This window comes from Crotalus tigris, unplaced genomic scaffold (assembly GCF_016545835.1).
Source record: "Crotalus tigris isolate CLP2741 ecotype Arizona unplaced genomic scaffold, ASM1654583v1 scf7180000024450.1299024, whole genome shotgun sequence".
NCBI classification, from domain to species: Eukaryota; Metazoa; Chordata; class Lepidosauria; order Squamata; family Viperidae; genus Crotalus; species Crotalus tigris.
In genome coordinates this window covers 709238-735373 of record NW_024100619.1, presented here as the reverse complement: position 1 = coordinate 735373, position 26136 = coordinate 709238, and the positions used below count along the sequence as shown (strand labels likewise).

General features: G+C 35.2%; 1 protein-coding gene across 14 annotated transcripts in view; it reads left to right on the top strand.

Annotated features, from left to right (window-relative positions):
• BRSK2 (BR serine/threonine kinase 2) overlaps positions 1-26136 on the top strand; it is a 255960-nt gene that overhangs the window by 214494 nt on the left and 15330 nt on the right. For 10 of the 14 annotated variants that reach the window (XM_039332151.1, XM_039332150.1, XM_039332144.1 and 7 more), the window contains 4 exons: positions 73-196; positions 1435-1615; positions 3435-3524; positions 11837-11884. In XM_039332151.1, coding sequence (XP_039188085.1) covers positions 73-196; positions 1435-1615; positions 3435-3524; positions 11837-11884 — 443 coding nt within the window. The remainder of the gene's footprint in view (positions 1-72; positions 197-1434; positions 1616-3434; positions 3525-11836; positions 11885-26136) is intronic. The other 4 variants (XM_039332146.1, XM_039332145.1, XM_039332141.1 and 1 more) reach the window with 1 other exon arrangement.

Genomic DNA, 26136 nt, shown 5'->3' with positions numbered 1-26136 from the left:
TTCTATGCTGTTTCTAATTTTTATTTGTCTTTTCCTGTTTTTTCTTTCTCTTTCTCATCATATTATATTCAGGCTTGCCAAAAAATCCTGGTTTGGTAATTTTATCAACCTAGAGAAAGAAGAACAGATCTTCGTGGTTATTAAGGACAAACCATTGAGTTCTATCAAGGCTGATATAGTACATGCATTTCTGTCGGTAAGTATAGAAAGTTAAAGGCAAACATCCCATTCAGTTGGATGAATAAACATCCAAAACAAGATGTCAGCCACGAATGACCTACTTTTCCATAATAAAGGTAACATCTTTATCGAAGTCTGGTTTGTCTGTTGTGCAACATCTCTTACTTTTCTTGGCAACAATCTGGAAGTGGTTTGTCATTGCCTTATTTGGGGGTTAGGTCATTATTATTTCCAATCTAGGGTATAGTCTTGATGTATGCAACCCAACTGCTTCATTTCTGAGAAGGACACATGGAATTTAAAAAGTGGCTTAATGTGGTACATAATTAAACACTCCTTGGAAAGTCTAGTATGAGAACTCTGCAAATGTGATCTCATTTCAGTGAACCAAGATCCCATCTTCATCTGGAACTGTGATTTTAATTGTGTAGTTGCCTTCCAGCTCCTCTTTTAAAAAATGCTGCTTGTGTTTTTTTATTTTTTATTAGTTCCTCCTTATTTGCTTGTATATCCACATATTTCCTAATTGCATTTTCTCATGAGGAGAAACATTTCTTTCTTACACTTGTTCCTTCTTTTCTCTTCTCTCTCTCTTTGTCTCCCTTCATATCTCTCTCTCTCCCTCTCTCCTTCTCCCCCTCTTTTTCTCTCTCTCTCTGTCTCTCTCTTCAGCTCACATATATTCAAAAGAAATTTTGTGATCAAACTAATTCAATTACAATAATTCAAATGATCATTTCTCTGAAAAGACGAAGCCAGTAATTACTACCATCCCATAAGGAACAAAAACTGGCTAATTAAGACATGGCTCAGGAATGTTCTGTTCATACTAGAGAAAAGAAAGCAACATATTAAAGGGCCAGAAATGGAGGAAACAAGCCATTTTAACACAAAAGATCAAAGTGGGGAAAAAGCAACTGGGAAGCGTCAGTAGTAGTTTGCCAATCATAATCGGAAGTGTAGCTGAAATTGTATATAAATTAGAAAAGATAGGTAGGCAACTTAAATATTGCATTTTAATTGGACAATGAAAAGAGGTCCCAGTGAAGGAAAGCAATTTATTTTTAATATAGATGATCTATATAGTTTGAATAGTTTTTGTAGATTCTTAAACAACCATAAAGTACATAAGTGAGAAGTTCATTGCCAATTATTTCAGAAATAACTGAAAACTGTAAGGGGGGGGGACTTTTCAAAGATGATCCTATAGGGCTAGCAGGATTTGTTTTCCAATTATCATTTTGTTTGGTCTAGATTCCCAGTCTCAGTCATAGTGTCATCTCCCAAACAAGCTTCCGTGCAGAGTACAAGTCCACAGGAGGCCCTGCTGTCTTCCAGAAGCCAGTGAAGTTCCAGGTAGACATTACATACACAGAAGGTGGGGAGGCCCAGAAAGAGAATGGGATCTACTCCGTCACTTTTACACTTTTATCAGGTAACTGATAAATTTTTTTTATTTATTCTAAATTAAGCTAAAGAAATAAATAATTGCCTCAAACCTGCTGTCTGGGTTTGTGTGGAGAATATAGATAGGAAAAAAGGTTTACTTCCAATATTTCTCCAACACCTTAATGCGAAAATATTCAAATAGAGTACTCTGAGTGTTAGAAATAAGTAATTGCTTCCATTTCCTAGTGTATAATTATCTTATGGACACATGGGAATAAATAATTAATATAGCTTGCATAGCTTAATATAAGATGTCAATCATCCAAAATTTAGTGTTTCCTCAAAGAATCAAATGGATATGTAAAAAAAAAAAAAAACCAGGAAAGCTGGTGTTTTTCAATACTTGAAATAAGAGAGATTAATTGAAATGTCTTAGAACTCCATAAAACTTTATTTATTAGTATACATAGAAGTGAGCGTGACCAGTACAGACACTCAATAAATCTAATTTTATTGTCTTCCTAAAATTTCAGGACATGTGTAGATTATCAAGCACTTCACAGACTTATTATATAGGTCAAATGGCATGGGTTATTCTTGGTAGACATAATCTCTGTATGTTACTCACATTTTGAAACGACTCACTTAAAAATATCTTATTACTTTTTTTCCTTCCAGTTCACACAATAATGACTTGTATTGTGTGTTTAGTTTCATGGCTAATAAATTATGCTAGCTCTCATAAAAAAATAGTTTGTTCTTTAACCTACAGATTGGCTTATGTTGGTGAGAAAAGCTATTCAAGATTCCTAAAATGAACCAATATCCTCTTTGTGGAAGGCAAATAAAAATGTAGGAACCTACAGACAAACCAACAAGATTAAGAAAGGAAAATAGAAGCTTTAGTATGATTAAACAATGTATAACTTTATTAGATCTATCATGAACTATTGCTATTAGCTTTTATATTGATACCACCCAAGATACAACATCTAGAGAACTGGTCATTTTTATTAACTAGACCAAAAAGAGAGAGAAAGAAAAATCTCAAAGAACAATGAGATGTCATATGGGCAAAAGAAGTGAGATACATGACTATGGAGATTCTCAGTCATCCAGGTCATGGTTGTCCCAAAGGTGCTTTTTCAAAAAGCAATTGGACTTTCTTTGTTTTTCCTTGAAGACGTTTTGCTTCTCATCCAAGGAGTTTCTTTAGTTCTGACTGTCAGAACTGGAGAAGCTTCTTGGATGAGAAGCAAAAGATTTTCAAGGAAAAGCAAAGAAAGTCCAGTTGCCTTTTGAAAAAGCACCTTTGGGAGTAGTGCGATACATGAATTTTGGAAGCAAGAATTAAAAAGGGAAAGAAGATAAATTTATTGAACAGAGAGACAGGCTAGTATGGTAAGAAAGTTAAGGTGGAAGAAATACTGTACTATCAAATTCACTGATAGTAAATCATTGTCTATACCAGACATGTCAAACTTGCAACGTCACCTGACGTCGCGCAATGTATCGGGACGGTTTTGCCATTGCCGGCAATGGGGTGGGTGCAGCTTCCAGATGACACGTCCGGCCCACGGGCTGGCAGTTTGACCCCCCCGGTCTATACAGTGGTTTGTTACCAATAAAATCTTGGCAGGGAGATGGATAATGCAGTGATCAGAACAAGGAAGGAAGGAAGGAAGGAAGGAAGGAAGGAAGGAAGGAAGGAAGGAAGGAAGGAAGGAAGGAAGGAAGGAAGGAAGGAAGGAAGGAATCTGAATGGAAAAATTAAAGAAACAGGCTTTTTTCTATCTCTTCCCTGACACTTAACGTTCTGTGATATTCGGCCTTATCTTATTACAGTGTAACATCTCTTTTGATAGGTCCAAGCCGTCGCTTTAAGAGAGTAGTAGAAACCATTCAGGCACAATTGTTAAGCACACACGACCAGCCAGCAGTGCAACAATTATCAGGTAAGTAGCTTCCAAAGCTTATCTTTGCTTCATGCAAGGGCATGAACTGGAAGCATCTTTCAACGTCACATCGCACTTGAAAACTAATTTCATTCAGACCAACCAGTAAGACTCCCCAGCACCTGCCTCCCATTTGCACTACCCCTGCTTGCCTTGCAACAATTCTCATTTCCTAAATTCATTCCTCCCCATAGCTCCACCCTGCCCTGCCCTGCCCTGCCCTGCCCTGCCCTAAGAGCCATCTGTCCCTGTTTCACAGGAAGTGTCATCAGCTATTTGTATCCTTCTAATGATCGGTCCGATATACAGACATGCTTTAAAACATCATACAAAATGGACTTATTCAATTTTTTTTTTAAAAAATTAAGCAATTATTTAATTTAGTTCCTGGAGAAATAGAATTTTGAAAGCAGATGGGAATACCTGGGAGCTTAACGCAAGATTAATTTTTGGAAGGAACTAGTATTGAAGAATCAGTGTGCCATTTTCTCTGCTCTCTAAACTTAAAATTATTAAGCAGAGACAGAAGGAGCTTATCCTTGCTCTCTTTGCTTTTTTCTTAATGGGATGACACATTCCCTGAAAGTCTCACTACCAAAATTTTGTCCCTGCAATTTCTTTTAACCTCTCTAGCCTTTTTCAAATCCTGTTCTTCAGTGCTTCACATTCTAAAAGTCACTTCCCTCCCCCCCTCCCAAAAGTAAATGTTGTTATTCCCAAACAAAATGACTATAGGCAATATTTGTTAACAGGGAGGATATGGGGAAAATGTGATTAAATAGATCCAAAATACAGTTTTGCCATCAGTTTAAATGGAACATTTTCCTATGCTTCGGGAAATAAGAGACTTGTCCATAGACTAGTGTCAATCCTAACTTTTCCAGATAATTTATGTAAGCATTTGGAGGGAAATGTAATATGGAAATGCAAGGGGATAAACAGTATCTGAAACTGAGAGCTGGGATAGAAAAAGACAGGATATTCAAAATATTGCAACTTTTAAATAATTGCAAGTTCTTATATTGAATCCTTTTCTCCAACTACCTTAACTGTTATATTAGGTTTTAGGCACAGGTTTTTCCAGCCATTCAGCTATAAACCAAGCTAGGATCTTTTATGTGCAAAATGTATGCCATTTAACTATGGGCAAATTTTGTAAATATAATTGTTCATGCTAGTAAAAGAGAAAGGAATGTCTAATGAATAACGGGAGAGTGAATTAGAATAGAATCCACTAAATTAACATTGCAGAATGATTGCTTATCAATTTCCTGTACAATGACACTTTAGCCTGACCAGACTGCTCCTTGCCCCAAATTTTGGACCTACTGCCAGACTGCATTATAATCTTAAAGTTTTGGCCAGTCAGTGCAGAGAATGAACTTCCCATATGCAGTTGATACCTAATAAGTTAACAAACAACTACCACACCATGTGAATTCACATAAAAGCAAAGGTCTGGCCGGTTGGAATTCTTGACAAGAAACAAGCATTTTGTATGCAGCTACAATTTTAAGTTATAACAAAAGTGCAGGTGTAATTGAATAAGAACAATAATCAAGAAAGGCATCACAAGAAGATTGTTTTCCAAGGAGTATTGCTTGCTAGTTATAGTGAAATGGGAGAGGACTAATAGAGTTAATCCTTTAATCAGATGAGTGTTGACTAACCATGTGAAAGAATGCTGCTAACATTCCAACACCATCTTCTTATTTAGGAAATAATGACCACATTCAGTTTAGCAGGATGTTTTTCCAACCTAAGTAATTAATAATCAATTCATAGTCTATGAGGAACCATTATTTACTTAAAAAGCTGCATTAGTTGTTATTACTTCATCTGTATCCAGCCTCTTAGAGAGGTTTGGAGAACTTATTTTTTTAACAAAATAGTGTTCCCCATTTTTCCAATCGGGTGCTATATCAGGTGAGTTATTGGCTATTCTATATGAATAAACTATATGAAAGGGAATAAGCTAATGTAATGTATATCAACAGATGCATTCTTCTGCCTAGGCGACATACCTATGAATGTTGTCTCTAGTGGTAACACTGCCAGCAGGGACTTGTGACTTCATGGAGGTGATCCTTGGCTAATTCTCCTGACCCTGTTTGGTCTGCTAAGCCAGCTTATTAAACTGGCTCACCTGGGTTTCAGAACAGGACTGGTCTTTGTGGTTTCTCCTTCTTTGCAAGTCCATATCTGTGTTGGTGGTCATCAGGTTTTTCTCTGTATACATCTCATCTCAGTGGTGTGTCTATGTGTCACACCTTCATATTCCATTTAAGTACTGTCTTCATTCTCATTCTCATTTCTGCTTCTTGGGACTTACTTTGCTTATTACATTTTATCTAACCTCATTTGGATCAAGGCTTTAGGAGAATCGGTGTGGTATCAGGTTTCAGTAGTTTCTCTGGAATTGGAGAAACCTAAAGTCAAGTCCAGTCTCAGCCATGAAAACTCACTTTGGTGAATCTACCTCATAGGATTGCCGTGGTGGAGATGGGAAGGGAGAGCCCTATGTAAGTTGCCTTGGGCATATGAACAAAAGGCAAATATAGAGCTAACAATAAAATAAGCCCATATAAATCAATTGCACAAATGATTTTATGATCATAAGAATCTTAACCCATGGGCTGCAGTTTTTGCTCTCAGAAATCTTTAAAGCTTTGGACTGAAAAGGAATCTGCCCAACTTTATGACAATTAGTAAAAAGTTATGCTTGCAAAAGAAATAATGTTTCAATTAATATGAATTGTGACCTTGTCTCTCTACCAGCAGACTTTATGAAAATGTTAACTTTCTATATGTTCATTTCATAAAATAAATATTACTCAGTTGTAGCATTGGGGACAAAAAGGGGGGGGGAATGACTTTTTCTTCTGTGGTTTCAGATAAACCAACATGCAACCCACTTCACAAATACTGTATCAACCTTGTGCAAATGCTGTGTTTCAGAAGAGATTCTGAACTGGCACAAATAGCTTGTTGGGAAGTACCCTAGTTAGACAGTGGTATATTTAAACAAGTTTATATGATTCATTCATATGATATTTCTGCATTTATGCAATTTAAATTGTGAAAGTTCTGATTAATGGGTTTTTAATGCTCTATGACAGGGCTTTTCAATCTTTTCACCCATTGTGCCACTTTCAGGGTATGGCAATATCCGAGTACCACCAGTTACCTAGCCAGGTGTCAAAAACTTGATGATCAAAAAAAAAAAAAAAGGAAAAAAGTGATGAAGTACAGGTAGTCCTTGACTTACAACAGTTCGCTTAGTGACTGTTTGAAGTTACAATGGCACTGAAAAAAGTGTCCCCCAAGGCACAGCCAAGCAAGACATCTGCTTGCCCACCCAGCTGCGCTCTTCCTCCTGTCCGAGGTTTTCATGTTGTGAGCATTTCTGTTGAGGATTGGCAGCAGGGGTGGGGTGGGAGGGTGTTTGGTTTTTATTCCCCTGTCTGCTGGGTAGTTGCAGCAGGTTTTGGTCACTTCACATGACCTTGGGACACTGTGACCATCATAAATATGAATCAGTTGCCAAGCATCTGAATGTAAATCACAAGACCCTGGAGATGCTGCAACATTCCAGCTGATCGGCATTTCTTCTGGGCTCAGCAGAAGTACCACGATCGGCGCTGAACTCCAGCTGGAGCCTGGCACTGCCACTGAGCCCTGACAGCCCTGCAGCTCCAGCCATCTCATTCCCCTCCCTCGCTACCACTTTTCTAGGATGGTCGCGTATCACCTGCCAGGTGCCAATGGTTGAAAAGCCTTGCTTTATGATATGAAAAATAATCTTGTTTAATTGACAGTTCTCTACATAGATTTCAGTATCTACCACTTTCTAACTTTTTTACATAGGAAATTTAATCAGACATTTATTAACAGAATAGATGCACTCATTCAGAATTTATGAAATAAAAATGCAATCAAAACCAATAAGAACAATATTGTTTATAGAGGGTAAATATAGTGTTCCCATAACAGGAATGTACGAATTCAGACTTGGAAGCAACTAGATGAGAAAGTGAAATATTATTTCATAGGACTTGAAATCTGGATTTTTTTTCTAATACAGGGGTCAAGAGTTGGTAGGTACACTGGTAATCAGAAGTGTCACACCAGAACTTTATTTTAATCCTAGAATCCTAGCTTTAAGTTGAAATGTTATTTTATATTAGAATAATATATTGAAACCGATATAGATTCTAGGATTAAAACAAAGTACAAATACGTATGAGTGGTACAGTCCTAGAAAGACCCTGGAATGGCTTATAAATGCACCTTGATTGCTTATATAAAACAATTGTATGAAACTGCATATTTGACATAATATGTTCACAGATATTTCTCAGAAATTAAGTGTCTGCAGCAGATTGGGATTCTACTGAATAGTTTTCTGCTTCCATGGAGTTTAGACATAAAGGAAAAGACTTATATCCACAATATGGTTTACCATTTTAGCCTAACACTATATTGTATCTCTCTGCATGTGCAGACAGAGTTCACCTTTCATTTGATCATTGAAAATTTGAACAACTTTCAAGATATTGAATGAGTTTCCAGTTTTAGCATGTATCCATAGCTGAGGATTATTTTGATCCAAAATTCCATAGTAGAGCATTCTGGTATCTCATGGTAACCAACTGGATGCTTTCTGTAGGACTATATGCTAGATGTTTTTCTGCTGTTTTCCAACATCTGCCTTTCAGAGGGTTGCCTTTCTCCTCTAACTAGACTGGGGTAGGCAAGCTTGGCTCTTTTATGACTTGTGGACTGGCTCAGGAATTCTGGGAGTTGAGGTCCACGAGTCATAAAAGAGCCAAGGTTGCCTACCCCTGAATTAGACTGTATTCCATAAAGATCCATTGTTACAGCAACATTGTTTTCAAACTTTCCCATAACTTTTTAAATACAATTCTTTATTTCTGTTAAATTCTTGGCTTGTAGAAAAATATACTGCATATATTAAGTATATTCTTTCTCAGCTGATTCTTTAAAACTATGCATTTTTTCTTCATATACAGTTCTTTGGGATGCTATTTGCTTATCTATTTGCTGATCTATAGTCAGTCCAATTTCACTTCTTGCTCCAAGTTCATTTAATGCAGGGGTCTTCAAACTTGGCCCTTTTATGACTTGTGGACTTCAACTCCCTTAATTCCTCAGCCAGGAAAGGGCCAAATTTGAAGAGCCCTGATTTAATGCATACTTTTCTTTCTGCTTTTCTGTTTTTCCCTTAAAAAACTAATAAGCTAATATTTTTCAGAGATATTGGGTTGAGTTGAGTTGATTAGCTATTCAGTTCCAAGAAGACTCTGGTGGCATACAATAGGTCCAATACATATGTTAAAAGTACATTAAAGACATACTAAAAGCCACGTAAATATCTGGACCACAAATATACTCCCAAACATGCAATGAATCAATAGAGGTTCTACAGCCACCTTAAGCCCAGAGCATGCTAAATCAACCATTTCTGCTAGCATGCATATAACCTACAGAATGGGCATGTAGAATATATCTTCCCAACGTTCCTCCAACAGTGAGATGGGTGACATATAAATTTAATACATAAATAAATATCCCTCACATTGCTTGGGCAGTGCTATACCTCTTGGGGATTATTTCATGAGAAAAGTTAAAATGTAGTCAAGAATGTTAGGAATAAGTTTGAATAATTTTTAGCACAGATTCTGAATCTTTGGAAAAATTAGAGAAATTGATGATGGTGGGGCACTTACCTGAACTGAACCTTTTCAGGTTTTGGAGACTTTTCCATTCCTTCCATCTCCACAAACACACACACACACCAAAAATATCCCATCAGTTCCAAATCAATTTACTTCGGTGTAACTTTGCAAACTGTCATGTTGTTGGATCCAGGACTCATGTTTTCTCAGCAGCAGCATGCTGTGAAACGCCCTGAAATTCTGGTGAACTCTGCTGCTGATATAACATATATATATATATATATATATATATATATATATATATATATATATAATATATATATATATATATATATATAGGTTTTTAGGTTATATGTTTTCTGAGGTTTTCGCGGGTATTTGTATGTAGGTCTTTGGTTGTTCAGGTTTTCTCCCGCATAAAATTGGAAGTGTCTTGGCGACGTTTCTTTTACGCGGGAGAAAACACGAACAACCAAAGACCTACATATATATATATATATATATATATATATATATATATATATATATATATATATATATATATATGTAGGTCTTTGGTTATTCTGGTTTTCTCCTGCGTCAAATTGGAAGTGTCTTGGCGTCGTTTTGACGAAGTCTCATTCGTCATCTTCAGGCTGGTGTTTTCGGCTTCGAAAACACCAGCCTGAAGATGATGAATGAGACTTCATCAAAACGTCACCAATACACTTCCAATTTGATGCGGGAGAAAACCCGAATAACCAAAGACCTATATACAAACACCCGCGAAAACCTCAGAAAATATATGTATGTATGTATGTATGTATGTATGTATGTATACTGAAGTTTATTATAATATAAAATACAAATGGAAACAAAGATAATAAGAAAATAGAAGAAGGAAAAGAAGGGGAAATGGGTGCAGTTGACTTCCAACTTTTTCGGTACAGTGGAATACAAAATAGAGTTATAGCCTCAACTTTTTGCTTTACATATTTACTAAGTACTAACCATTTCTATAATAACAGATCAATGATGCAGCTTTTATGATTGGGAGATATTGTTTAACTTTGAGCATCCCGGATCGGTGTTTGTAGCTATAGTTTTAAGTCCTGAGATGAGCAGCCATATAAATTATTTAAGTACATAAATAATTTGTGGCCAACTTATTGTGGCCAAGAAATACCCGATAATGACTTGCTAAAGCACTAGTAGCTACAGCAGAAACTTGTATTATAGGGCCAAAAGCCAAAATAGCAAAATAATTACCGAATGGAACTTTGTCTTAATTAAATAATTTAGAATCTCGTTCAAAAGGATGTTTTTGCCAGGATTATGATGGAGCATGTTTTCTAAAATACCTAATAAGAAGACTATTTTAATTTTGCATCAAGCTTGAAAAAGAGGGAAATGGAGCAAAAGAGCCACTAGATGGAAAGAAAATGCAATATGTTCAATTGTACTTTCCAGCTTAAGCTAACACACAAATTGTAAGCAGGAGTAGATAGCAGTATCTTTTTTTATGCTACCAAAAATCCTTAAGATGACCAATTGTTTCGAGTGGCCATCTTATGGTTCATAATCTGCAAACTGCAAAGTTCAGTTTGTGTCAAAATATAATTATATCTAAGTAATGTTCAGGCCATTTTGTTATGGCCGTGCTACTATTAAGGAAACCCATCCCCTGACTCAATTCAAAAAAATCAAGTTCTCTGCTCCATGCTTCTGCAAATCTAATAGTCCTTTATTTTTTTGCCATGTGTGTGAAAAGCATACGCCTGGAAGAACAGCTGTTTCATCCTTTGGAATGAGATTAGTGCCATCTCTTTTAATTATAGATACGTTTAGAGCAGTTCTGGCAGTAAGTTGCTGGCAGCACTAACTTAATCTAAAGAATGGTTAAATATATTTTTCCCTCCCTCTTCTGAACCACTTTGAATGTTAAGTCAGAAGTATAATTGTTTTCAATAGAAACACAATTACTTGGAAAACATTAAAATGTTTTATTTATAGTCCAGACATTGGGTAGGAAGTGGGACCACAGAATTTGGTATGCAATATCTTGTTTTTCTTTTTGTTGTAGAATGCTCTGATCATCATGTTGGGCACATTAATTTGATCTGGCTAATAATTTGATCTCCATGTCTGAAGGACTTAGCTGTGTTAGCAGTCTAGCAAAATATTTTATTCCTTTTCATGTGTCTATATTCTATAATAAAGGCAATGATTCACGTATGGTTGGAAACACAATTCTGCACTGTAAATATCAAAACACATATTTAAAATCCTTCATTTATACTTCTGATGGGGAGGATATTTAGAACATTTGTCTGAAATTAATCAAGATTAACATTCTGATCACCAATGTTTGCATGTTTATTGTAACACCAATATTAGACAGGAGAAATGCAACAGAGAAATATTTTGCTTTGTGTTTGAGTGTTGATTTCAAAATACTTTTACAGCACTAATCAGAGAAGAAAAATCAGAATCTGGGGCAGCTATGCCATACCCATATAATATGCTTTCTGCTCAAGGAAATAATTTTGTTATCTTGCTACTGTATATATAGAGCTCCGGAAATCAATTTTTTTATATTTTTCCCTTCCTCCTCTTTCCGCTTTTATGATGTAGACACCACTAACTGTATGGAGTTGATGACTGGGAGACTTTCTAAATGTGGTAAGAACTTTCCTTCCACTTATTCTTCCCAGCCCTTACTGAACAATATGATGGCTCAACACCCCTTTTCCTATGAAATCTCTCATCTTCTATACACTCTTTTATAACCAGCCAGCTTGCTGCTTGCTTGCCTTTGGAATATGTGGCACTCCCAGTTTTCTCACACGATACGCACTTGTGCACAGACTTGCCATGTTTCAAACAGCACAATATTTATATATTTATGATTTCACTGCTTTGCAAATTCCTATTCTTGCACTATCACTAGTTCCTCTCACCCTGGTGCCTAGTGGTGTGAATATATTTGCTTTCAAGACTTTGCTCTGACTTTAAATTCAATTAATCTTTTCTCTGCTTTGTACTCTGTGCCACATTTCTTGCTGCTATGCCACTACCTGGTTCCTCACAATTCTTGCTGTGAAAGAGACAATTAGGTTCTTGCTTAATTTCCTAGTCTCCACCAGCGTGACTGGGGAAACTCTGTCTTTCTCTCATTATAAATGAAATAAATCCTTATTTTATTCAGTGCGATGATTCATTTGGCAAATATAATAAACTTAATTCCAACCCAACTCTCTGTTTTGCTTTGATGGGAGTTCAATATAACAGTTTCAAGTAACAGGAAATGCTCAAGTTTCCATTGAACATTTCATCCGGTCTGGGTTGAGATTACACAGTTATCCTGTTCCTCTCAACTCTGTCGTTGCCAAAGACTTCTCTCTTTCTCTTACTCTTAAAAAAAAGATCAGAAAAGAAAACATCTGAAGGCAAACTAATACTATGGATCAGATTTAAAACGGTGAGCCCAGCTGCATTCCAACAGCTAAGAATCGCCACTTCACAGTACCTGAATAGCATTTGCCAGTTTGTGTTGCTTAAGTTACAAAACTCACCATGCTGATAACTGAGCAAGAGAAAAAGGCAGCTTACTTCAAACTGAAGGTGCTTAGGATAAGTATTTAACTCATTATGGGAATGTTTTGATGGAACAGTTGAAATTTGGACATAGAATAAAAGCATCTATTGACTCTATAGATGTTTAGATTAATGCATTTAGGGAATTATACATCAGAGTGGCTGAGGCTGCTTTGGAACTTATACCAAATGTCTATAAGTGTCACAAATCAAATTTGGGCTATGCAAACTACTCCTTTCTATTATGTTCTGATAGCTCAACCAGAGAGGGGTCTTTCAATTGTCTAAGGGAAATTGCTTTGATTTATTATCGCAGTCATCAGAATGCATCATCCTCAATGTCTTCCTGGAGAGTCATTTAAATGCTAAGAAGGTCTTTAACCTCTTCATAAAAACATCAGATAGGAAATCTTTTCTCCCCCTAAAGGTCTACTTACCAGAAGCAAGATCCTGCAACAATCCCCAAACTTGCCATGTTCATGCAGGTTAATTACAGTGCACATCAAATAAACATATTCTGCTCCACCTGGAATCTTATATTATCTGAAGCTTGTCTAATGCCATTTTTGTCAGTAATAAGGGATAATATAATGGCACATGAAAAACAGAAGTTTAAAGGCAGAAGGTAAAAAGAGGTATTTGAGCATATGTACAATACCTTTGTTTAAAAATATCCAGATGTTATTGAGGCATTCTAGTATAATTACAGGGTTGCCTTTGTACCATTAGAAAATACTTGCTTTTTTGATCAATATAAAACATCTTCTTTATTTGCTGTGTTATTTTATAAAAAACTTTCAAAGTAATTTGCCCGCAATTCTAAAAAAAAAAAAAAAAAATCAGTCTGCAGCTACAGTTAGAAAATAGGAATGGCAATTCTGTCAGTACACTGATATACAAAACAGTAATATCTTCTGAGCAAAATGAACAAGCATATATGCTTTCTACTATTTAGAAATAATAATTCCTAAACAATTATATAAAACGCATATAGGTAACACAATCTTTAATAAACATATGAATTATATGAATCATCTCTTTGGTCTTCCCTCATTCTTCCCTAATATAAATGAGCCGAGGTGGCGCAGCAGTTAGAGTGCAGTACTGCAGGCCACTTTAGCTGACTGTGTTCAGCAGGTCAGCGGTTCAAATCTCACCGGCTCAAGGTTGACTCAGCCTTCCATCCTTCCTGGGTAGGTAAAATGAGGACCCAGATTGTTGGGGGCAATGTAAATATATATATACATTGCTTACTGGTGTACACCGCTTAGAGAGTGCTTGCACTTAAAGTGGTATATAAGTCTCATAAAATAAATAAATAAATAAATAAATAAATAAATAAATAAATAAAATAATAGTGACTCTGAATCTGAGATGAAGCCAGACAGATTTGCTATGTAACTCTAAAACCCTAGTTTGCAAGTTACTGGCAAATTATCAGGGATTTTGCCAATTAAAAAAATATGCAGTGTAGTACTATAAGTCCCAGGAGACATTTCAGGAGATGGAGGGGGAAGCTCTTATGAATGGAATGTAGAAGGAGACAAGATTGAGACACTATTGAGAAGGCTATATCTAAGTTTGTTATGCAGTAAGGAATTCTAAATCACATCTTACTCTAGAACAGTGGTTCTCAACCTGTGGGTCGGGACCCCATTTGGGGTCGAACGACCATTTCACGGGGGTCGCCAAACAACGCAGTCCGCCATTTTTTCCCCCTTTTCCTTAGCTGTGCTACTCCCTTTTATTCTATTGGCTTTTGAAAGCCAATAGAATAGACTCTCTTGAATAGAGTCTAATTCTATTGGCTTTCAAAAGCCAATAGGAATTGTCCAGGCTGTCTCTGCCCTGCTGAGCCCGCCAAAAGTCCCATTCTGCAAACGGTGCTGCACCAGTTGAGTAGTCCTCGACTTACGACCGGTTGAGTAGTTCTCGACTTACAACCGGTTGGGGGTCGCGGCATTAAAAGGGTTGAGAACCACTGCTCTAGAATCTTTCTTTAGACTCCCCCAAGAAAGAATACAGTGATCAGTGATGAACATTGGAATCTGGAGCATTACATAAGCATAACTCACTCTAGTCTTGTTGCTGTCCAATTTCTGAATTTTAATGCAAATTACAGGTGTACAGAGTAGATGGAGATGTTTACATGTTATGGAATTCCTATCAAACTGGGCAAAGAAGATGGCTATTTGAAGGGTTAAACTGTTGGAAGCTCCAGTTCAACTTTTCATCTTTCAAATTAATCAGGAGAAAAAGGTCAAGTGGTGAAAAAATGCATTCACCAAACATTTTGAATATCTGTAATAGAAAAAAAAAAGACTATGACATTGGATAAAGCATTACCATGATCAGATTATATGAAAGCACTTAAGAAAAAAGTCACCTACTAGCTGCATGAATATCATCTCTATAAATATTTTGATTAATCCACCAAAGGTGATGAAAAGCCCAGCAAAATGTTGCTAAAATGGGACTGGGAATATAGTGTCAAATCAGGCAGAATTTTTTTTGTAATCTTGGTGGAGTATTGCACTATTCAAGGGAACAATATAAATCTATATTAAGGGGGGGAGGACATACAGATGGCATTTGTTACAAGAAAACATGAATTAATCTCCTATGTGCAAGAGAAAGTTTCTAAAGGCCTTTAGAACAATAGACATTGAGGGCGAGGAAGAATTTATTTTGGGAATGTTGAATAAAAATAAGTTGTGAGTATTTTTTTTTTTATTGAAAATTTTTATTTTTTAAAACATACAATCATTTATAAAAATACAATAAAATTTTAAAATAGAGAACCCCCCTCCCTTACCCTCCCTCCCACCCCCACCCCCCCTCCCTTCACTTCCCAGAGCAGAATACAGGGTTAAGAAAAAAAAAAGAAAAAGAAAATTATAATAATTAAAAAAAAAGAGAAAGAAAAAAAAATATCATAATTAACCTTTAACTCCATAACTTATAAAACAATTCTCTATAATATTTGATATTCATTCATAAAATAAAGAAAACTTTTTAATTCCATATTTTTTCTGAATATAATCTATCCACCTTCCCCATACAGTAATATATCTTTCTTGTGTATGATCCTTTAAATAAGCAGAAATTTTTGCCATTTCTGCAAAACTAGATACTTTAAATATCCATTCTTCTAAAGTAGGCAAAGAATCAATAAGTTGTGAGTATTAATGGGGAGCAGTTAGAGAGGGTGACTGATACCAGGAGTTCATGGACATTTATTTGTAGTAAATGTTGTCATGCAGTATTTACAAGCAAAGAATTAAATGGCTGCTGATATAAACAAACAAATAAATAACCTATGAGCAGCCAGACACTTTCATGTGTTTTAATTGCTTTATTATATTGTTGGCTTGGATACAGTTGATGATTTTTATGTATATTAGCAAAGAAGATTTAGAACCACTGCTTGTCCTTTTTCCTTCCTTGTACTTTTTCCTTTCATAGACTTCAGAAAGAGATTTCTGAGCCATATTATAAGGGCTATTGCTCATTTCAGAGTCAGCTGGATCAGTTGGTGGACCTGAGACAATTTCTTGTCCAAAGGGTTGATCTACTGCAGTGTTTCCCAAACTTGACAATTTTAAGGCATGAGGACTTCAACTCCCAGAATTCCACAGCCAACAACGCTGGCTGTGGAATTCTGGGAGTTGAAGTCCACATGCCTTAAAATTGTCAAGTTTGGGAAACACTGATCTACTGAATTACTGAATGTTCTCCCATACTCATAATGGATGAGTCTAATGTTCCTGCTGCCAAAGACTGGAGAGGGATACTATATGCTATGGTAGAAGCTGAATTAAACAAAATGTTGGTAGAATGGTATTATACTAAAAGTACAAATTCAAGTACTAATGACATCAGTCTTTATGTCAACCTGAGAACAGGAAATAAGGATATGGAGTAAGAACACCATTGTGCCTACAATAGACAATATTTTGCATGCTGTGCAAGATGTTCTGGTTCTTGCTAAGTGAGAGGCCACCAAAGCCACCATTTGATGACCTTTACTATTCACTGTGGTTGTTTTTTTTTTTTTTTTTTATTGAAATTTTTCAAAAGTTTTACAAATAAAAATCCACCCCCCCCTCCCCAACCACCCCACCCCCCCCCGACTTCCCAGAACTGAATATAGGATTATTTAACAAATATTTTAAAAATAACATTTGCAATTTATAAAATAATTAATAATAATAATAAAAATCACAGTAATAATATATATAGAAATAATATACATAACATAAACTTTAAAATGAATAATATATACTAAAAAAGAAAAAAAATAAAAAATAAAAAGAGAAGAGAGAGAGAGAAAGAAGAAAGAAGAAAGTAGACGAAAAATAAAGCATATATATATATAAAAAAAAAAAAAATATGAATAATAATACATTAAAAATGTATATATATAAAAAAGAAAAAGAAGAAAGAAAGAAAGAAAAAACAATCATTACAAATTATAAAAAGGCTAAATAATATTTTTCCATATCCAAATTATGTTGTATAAAATTTATCCATTTTTCCCATACCGCAAAAAATTTTTCTTGAGATTGCTCCTTTAAGAAAGCCGAAATCTTTGCCATTTCTGCCAAATACGAAACTTTATGAAACCATTCTTGTAAAGTAGGCAAAGATTCCTTCTTCCAATATTGTCCTATTAACAACCTAGCGGCTGTAATCAAATTTAACATCAATATAACCTCCTTAGCATCACAGTCAATAACAATACCTAGTAAAAATAATTGCGGAGTAAATTTTACCCTTCTTTTAAAAATTCTTTGAATATTCCACCATATCTTAATCCAAAAAGCTTTTATATGCTTACACGTCCACCAAATATGGTAATAGGTAGCATCCAAATATCCACATCTCCAGCATTTCGGCTGTAGATTAGGGTACATAATGGACATTTTCTTTGGGTCAAGGTGCCATCTATAAAACATCTTATAAAAATTCTCTCTTAAATTTTGCGCTTGTGTGAATTTAACATTTCTTATCCAAATAAGTTCCCAAGTATCCATTGAAATCGTTTCACCAATATTCTGTGCCCATTTAATCATACAATCTTTAACTAGTTCAGGTTCTGAATCTAATTCCACTAAAACCCCATAAACTCTCTTAATATGGGTTGGCCTTTGATCTCTTACTTGTTTTAAAAAAATTTCATCTTCTCTAAGCCAGCCCATTTTACAATCCATCTTCCATCTATCCACTATTTGTCTATATTGGAACCATGAATAAGTTAAGTTTTCATGTGTTAATTCTTCCAAAGATTTTAACTGCCAGTCTTGGCCATCCCAACTTAATAACTGTACGTAAGAGACCTTGTCCATATTTACCCCTTTCCTTATACCTTCTATGGCATGCCGAGGTATAGCCCATAATGGTATTTTGAAGTCACTTTTATAATACTTTCTCCACACTCTTAGCAAAGAGTTTCTTATAATATGAGACTTAAAAACCCAATCCACTTTTTTATTAAATATTAAATAGGCATGCCATCCAAAAAATAGGTCCCAGCCTTCCAAATGAAGTATTTCTGTATTTGTTAAATTCACCCAATCGCTAATCAATGTCAATACTACAGCATCATAATACAATTTCATATTTGGTACCTTGAGTCCACCTCTCTCACGAAAATCTTGCATTATTTTAAGTTTCACCCTTGGTTTTTTCCCTGCCCAAACAAATTTATTAATACCTTTTTGCCATTCATCTAAATTACGTTCGTTCTTTAAGATAGGTAACATTTGGAACAAAAAAATAAACTTTGGCAGGACATTCATTTTAATAACTGCAATTCTGCCCATAAGGGATAACTGTAAATTATTCCAGTTTTTTAAATCCTTCTGTACCTCCATCCACAGCTTTTCATAATTATTTTTATACAATTTTACATTAGAAGCAGATAATGTAACCCCCAAATATTTTACCTTATCAACAATTTCAAAGTCTGTTAAGTTAACTAGAGCCTGTTTATCACCATTAGTCATGTTTTTAGCTAATATTTTGGTCTTATTATTATTAATTTTAAAGCCAGAAACACGTCCATATTGTTGAATCAATTGTAATAATTTCACCACCGAAGAAACAGGTTGAGACAAAGTAACAACCAAGTCATCTGCAAAGGCTCTTAATTTATATTCTTTTTTATTAATTTCTATTCCTTTTATTTCTTGAGACTCCCGAATTTTAATCAACAAAATTTCCAGTGTTAAAACAAACAATAACGGAGACAACGGGCATCCCTGTCTTGTTCCTTTTTCTATTACAAAAGCCTCTGACAAACCCCCATTTACAATAATTTGAGCAGTCTGTTTTTGATATATATTGGATAATACTTGTAATATATTTTGTCCAAAATTCATCTCCTTGATTAAACACAGCATAAACTGCCAATTCACTTGATCAAAGGCTTTTTCAGCATCCAAAAATATCAAGCCTGCAGAGACTTGGTTATTCTTTTCTAAATACTCTAATAAATTAATAATTTGTCTAACGTTATTCTTCATATACCTTCCAGTTATAAAACCCGATTGATCCCTATGTATAAACTGCTGCAAGATCCCCATAAGCCTGTTAGCTAAAATTTTTGCAAAAATTTTATAATCCACATTTAAAAGAGATATAGGCCTATAATTTTTAGGCAAAGTAAGATCTTGACTATCTTTTGGAATCAATGATATAAATGCATTACGCCAGGATGGAGGGATCTCTAACCCCTGTAATAAATTATTAAACAGTTCACACAACGGTTGGATCATCTCTTCTACTAAAGCTTTATAATAAATAGATGTCAACCCATCCGTACCCGGCGCTTTGCCCAATTTCAATTGTTTAATAGCTGTAACAATTTCTTCCTTAGTAATTAAACCGTTAATCTTTTTTTCCTGATCTTCTGTTAATTTAGGAAAGTTGACTTTGCCTAAATAATTATTTATATCTGTAATTTGAATATTGGTACCCTTATATAATTTTTGATAGTATTCTAAAAAAGATTTCTTAATCAATTCTTTCTGATAAACCAATTTACCATTATAATTTATTTTATCTATATTCCTCTGTTTCTGTTTTTTTCTTAACTGATAAGCCAACCATCTCCCTGGTTTATTAGCATTACAAAATGTATTTTGTTTCATAAATAGCAAATTAGTTGCAGCTTGATCAGCCATCAGCATGTTAAATTGTGTTTTTAACAATTTTAAAGCTCCTTTAATCTTTTCATCTAAGGGATTTGAAATTAAAAGTTTCTCTTTTAATTTAATCTCCTCTTCCAAGTCTTTCCGTTTCTGAATCTGTTTCTGTCTATGCAAATTATTCATTTTTATCAAAATACCACGCATAAAAGCTTTACTTGCATCCCAGACCATTGACATTGATGTTCCCTTGTTCATATTTAAAGTAAAATATTCCTTTAAACATTCCTTTAATTTATGAACATTTTTTTCTTGTTTAAATAAATTCTCATTCACCCTCCAGGATCTCCTATCTTCCTTCTCTACAAACAGTTCCATCCAAACTGGACTATGATCGGACAATGTCCTAGAAAAAATTTTTACATTCTTCACCCTGTTGTATAAATCTGTTGTGATCAAAAAGAAATCAATTCTTGAGAAAGATTGGTGTCTATCTGAGAAAAACGTAAAATCCTTTTCTTCTTGATTACGTTCACGCCAATAGTCTCTCAATTCCCAATCTTCTTTCATGTCAAAAAAGGCTTTAGGTAATTTAGCCTGTTTAAAAAAGGTAGAAGAGCCTTTTTTGTCCATTTGTATATCTAAGACACCATTCCAGTCTCCCATTAAAATCACGGATCTATAGTCCAACAAAGTTATTTTCTGATGTAGTAACCTATAAAATTGCTCCTGTTGCTGGTTTGGTGCATACAACCCCACAATAAGAATTTTCTTGCCATATAAACCAAGTTCAAGCATAACATATCTTCCATAAGGATCTGATTCTAACAAGGTAGCAGATAAATTCTGTTTAACATAGATTACCACACCCCCTTTCTTCCCAGGGGCGGGAGATACAAAATGAGATCCCAAGCGAGGATTATTTAAATATTTTTGATCTTTAGCTGTAATATGAGTTTCTTGCAAGCAAATAATATCATTGTTGTGTTGTTTCAAATAGTGGTAAATTTTTTTTTCTCTTTTGAGGAATGTTTAATCCATTAACATTCACTATTCACTGTGGTTGTTGTTAAGGTTGGTATATAGTTGATGTTATTGTCTATCCAGCAACTATTGAGCTCTCTGATAGACTGAGAGCAGTTTTTGAAGGATTCCATAAAACCAATGAAAAACAAATGCCAATTTTGTCTTGAAGAGTTTGTTATATTAGAAAAAAGTTGTAGGAATTAAACCTGACCCAAAGAAAGTAAAAACTATTCTGCATGACCCAATTCTTGAGAATCTGGAGTTTTTGTTCTTTTCTAACTAGCTGTGGTTCTTATGAAATGTATTCCCAATTATGCAGATATTTCAGAACCACTGAGGCTGCTGATTAGAAAGAATTGCTAGCCTGCAGCATTTGAGACTTTGCATTTCAGTAGCTGAAAGATATAACAGCTAAGGATACTTGCTCATCTTATTATAATCTGAATGCTCTAACTTATATGCCATTCCTGTGGGACTTAGTGCCCTGATGTTACTGACTCAGTAAAATGTATTATATAAGCCTGTTGCTTACGACAGCCAATCAGAACTATTCATAGACTAAGTATAAAACTTTGGGATGTAGGTAAATTATAAAACATTTTAATATTTATCTGTGTGGATATCCATTTGTGCTGTTAACATAGACAGCTTATATATGCATATTTCAACCACTTAAAACCATCGTTTTGCCATCCAACATCTCAGTTGAAGATTACAATCTGATTATTTTGTTGTTCAACATATTTCTAAAATAATGAAAGTAGCTGATTTTTTGTTGCGTTGCCCATTACTGATCAAGGATCAGAAGGATCAAGGATTCCTGATCCACTGTGAATCATTTAAGAATGTCAGTTATGAATTTTTTATCCATGATTACCTCTTATTACGGAGTGAGTAGGTCATTACACGTGAATTTAAAGAGTAAATATTGTTAAAAGTTCAATCATGAGGTGCACCGAGGCATAGTGTGAACCAAACTAATTCCTTGTGCTGTGTTTTACTGACCCAGTAAGGAACTTAAGAAAGCTTTATCAAAACTTCTGTTGCTTGCATGCCAACTTAACCCTAATTTGAATCATTACTGCCACCGCCACCTCCCTCTGCTACCATCTCATTAATGAATCAAATTGGACACTGATGTTATTGGATGCATGCTATAACCAGATGTATCACAGTTGAAGGTTAGGGTTAAGGTTCTTCCTCTTACTAGAAATCCTAAAGTTACTGAAACTTGACAAATCTCTCTGTCATATAATGAAAGTTGATTATTCATCTGTAAGAGAGCATAAATATACCAAGATCAAACATTATGCTTAATTCACACATACAGTTAAAGGATGCAGTTTTAAAGTTGGGGACTTAAAAGTTGCTGACAATCTGGCTGGTGATAAACTTCAGCCAACACATAAGAATGTTCATGGTGTTATCCTTCAGAGCATTTCTGTGTTTGTTTTTTTCTTTGAACTAATTAACAGCAAAGATGGTAATGTTTTAATTAGAAATTTTAAGCACCCTTGAGAAAAGACCCATCTCAGCTGAAATGTGGTAATCCAGTTGACTTTTGATGTGGTGACCTGCTGAGATTCCTGTTGAAGAATGTTGAAACAGCAGCTGAGTGGAAAAAAACGAGAAGTCTTGTGATTAAATTCAGGTTAGAGACAACAACTAGAAGAAGAGACTAGATGATCCTCCATATCTCATGATATGTTTATGTAGTTTTCATTGAGATCTTCTTTATATGTGTTTGTAGGTTAGTTTCATCTTTGGAAGTATGACAGTTTCTAATAGTAGAATAATTGGTTTATCACTGTTTCTATCTACTGAGACATATCTTATAGGGAGGCATATAATGTAGTACTAAAAGCCCTAAAAGACATTGCACAGAGAGGAAGAGAAAGGATAGAGGACTGGAGCAGAGAACTGAGAAAGTGATACATCTTAAATTGTTATGCAAGTGAGAGTTCTAAATTCCTTTGGAATCTTTCCTAACCCTCTTAAAACAACACCAGGATGTTACAATATGCTGTAGACATCCTTACTGAAGGACATGAGCAAGCATTTTGTTTACATCCTGTTTATAAGAGAACTCTCTTTCATAATAGAACTAATAAGGAAAGGATATCAAAACATGCCACAGTAAATTCACTATGATATTTCACTACAGACAGATCATGCAGATTTGAATATCCTGTTTACATTTATTACATTGAAGGAGACTCCTTAATGGTCAAATTCTACATCAGCATAAAGTATCTTCTCTCTTAAGAGTTTTATCCTATCCTCAGAAACACCTATGGGATGAGTCTGATGTGAATCAATTTTTCTCTATAAAACCTGAAAATGTTCATCTAAGCATCATGAACAGAAATTCAACTTGTGGCAATAATTAATTATTTTTAATCACCCTTAAATTCTATCATTATTGAAACTTACTTCCCACTGAGAGTGTTGCATGTGAGACACAGTTTGCTACCTCAAGGACTTTTCCTAAGAGCTTGAATTGTAAAATCTCTTTGGCCACTGTTTTATTCTCTAAATCAGTGGTTCTCAACCTGTGGGTCGGGACCCCATTTGGGGTCGAACGACCATTTCACGGGGGTCGCCAAACAACGCAGTCCGCCATTTTTTCCCCCCTTTTCCTTAGCTGTGCTACTCCCTTTTATTCTATTGGCTATTGAAAGCCAATAGAATAGACTCTCTTGAATAGAGTCTAATTCTATTGGCTTTCAAAAGCCAATAGGAATTGTCCAGGCTGTCTCTGCCCTGCTAAGCCCACCAAAAGTCCCATTCTGCAAACGGTGCTGCACCAGTTAAGTACTCCTCGACTTACGACTGGTTGAGTAGTCCTCGACTTATGACCGGTTGGGGGTCGCGGCATTAAAAAGGTTGAGAACCACTGCTCTAAATCTAATTTTGTACTATAAAGATTCTATCAGAGCTGGGAACAATTTAAATGCAGCTGGCCTAATGATACAAAACTGTACAAAATATGTAAAATTAGGCTTATTATAGTTCAGTTGCTAATGTTATTCCCTGCAGAAAGATGTTAAGTACCCAGTGAGCCTATTTCAGTCTTATTGGTGTTGTCAAATCACCATATCATCTGCATACAACACCACTCAGAAATCCATCTATTTACAGTATTAGTGAAATAAAATTTTGTTTTGGTGAAGTTTTCAGTCACTGACTTAATACAGAAAGTAAAGACAAGCATAACAATAATAAATCCAGATTGCAAAACATTTGGGCCAAACTAAATTTGAATAATTGCATTTCTCCTCTTCTGAATGTGTGGTAAAAGATAACAGTATCTCTTCCGGAGAGAATGTGTATTGTTAGAATCTAAGTAGAGTGGCATTTCATTTGCCTTTGTAAGGCATGTTTTGCTGATTGCAACTCCTATGACTAATAGCTCTTCTGCTGTCTTTCCCCAAATTCTATTTTAAATTTGCAACAGCCAAGTAAAGAAGACACCTCGAAGTGGAAAAGACATTTCCTCAACATCACCCATATCATCATGAGGTTAAGGTTGTCTTCTTAAAAGTAAATAAAATCCCCATGCAATTACTTTCATCAGGGAGCCATTTTATTTCTTAAAGCTCACTTGACAGAATATCAGTTGGCTCAAAGAGTGACATTATTCATCTATTGTAGCAGCTCCTATCATTAATTTCATCTGATACTGGCCTGCCTGCAGTACTCATAAATTGCCAGGTAAGGAGTAAAATCTCCAAGAATCATTTCCTTCTCTAACTTTTAATTGCCTGGAGGAGTTTTGCATATGGATTTCTCTCACATCTTTCCTCAATCCTTCACTTTCCTCTTCTCCATTCCTTCTGGAATTTCTTCATGTTCCCGTCAAGTCTTTCTCACCATAATTCATGTCCTTTCTCAGTTCTGCCTTTTTCCGGCTTTCCCAGGACATCATTATACTGTATATTGCTCAATCCAGTTCTCTTTTTTCTGTTTTATTGATGGCAGCTAAGAACTGATTATAAGGTGATAGTGCTATCAATAAATGTTTCAAGCATCAAGACTGCATTATAGTTTAAGAAGATCAGATCTTTCTTATGAGATATATTAACTGTCACAGACTTACCAAACTTAGAGTTGTACTCAAAAGGAACATACAATAGTCCTCAACTTACATCAGTTCATTTAATGACCATTTGAAATTACAATGAACTGGAAAAGGTGATTTATGACTGTTTTTCACCCTTATGACCATTGCAAATCCCACATGCTCATGTGATCAAAATTTGGACACTTGGCAACCTGTATTTATGATGGTTGTAGTGTTCTGAGATTATGTGATCCTCTTTTGCGACCTTCTGACAAGCAAGGTCAATGGGGAAGCCAGAATCACTTAACAACTGTGTTACTAACTAACAACAGCAGTCATTCACTTAGCAATTGTGGCAAGGGAGATCGTAAAATGAGGCAAATTCATTTAACAAATGTTTCACTTAGCAACAGAAATTTTGTGCTCACAATTTCGTAAATCAAGAACTACTTGTAGTTTGTATCTTCTAGATATCCTCCCCCAAATATTTTTTCCTCTGAGTTCATCTTTTTACTGTCCTACTCAGCACCACAAATATGTTTGGCGTTCCATACTTTCAAAGCTCACTTGTTCTTTCTTTACCTACTAGGGAATATTTGTGGGAAATATGCATTTCTGGAGTCTCTTTAGACTTTTTATTAAACTTTGTGGCTGCCTTTATTTTCCATGCTTTGATCACCATCAGTTAGGCAGCAAAATGTTCATGACGCCATAAAGCCGTAAAAATCTGCCCTCTGCTTGCTAGTACATTAGATGTTCCTTGCTCAATGCCAGATTTTTAGATAATCAAAACAGTGTTAAATATACAAAAAAATATGAAAGCCTCCAAAATAAAAAGCCCTCGTAAAAATAATGATGGGAGTTTTTACAATTTTAAAAAGCAAAATCGAAAAGTCTTAGAGGAGCTAAAGAAAGCTATGCTACCGCAAGCACCTGACATTTCAACTGGGAATGAAGCCAGCCAGATCTTATTTCGAGCTAAAAGTTGTAGTGTGAGTTCTGTCTTCATCTTTTATTGCCAATTTTCTGCAAAATTAGTCCTATTAAATGTATTGGAAATATAATCAATGCAGACAAGATCATGAATTATTATGCTG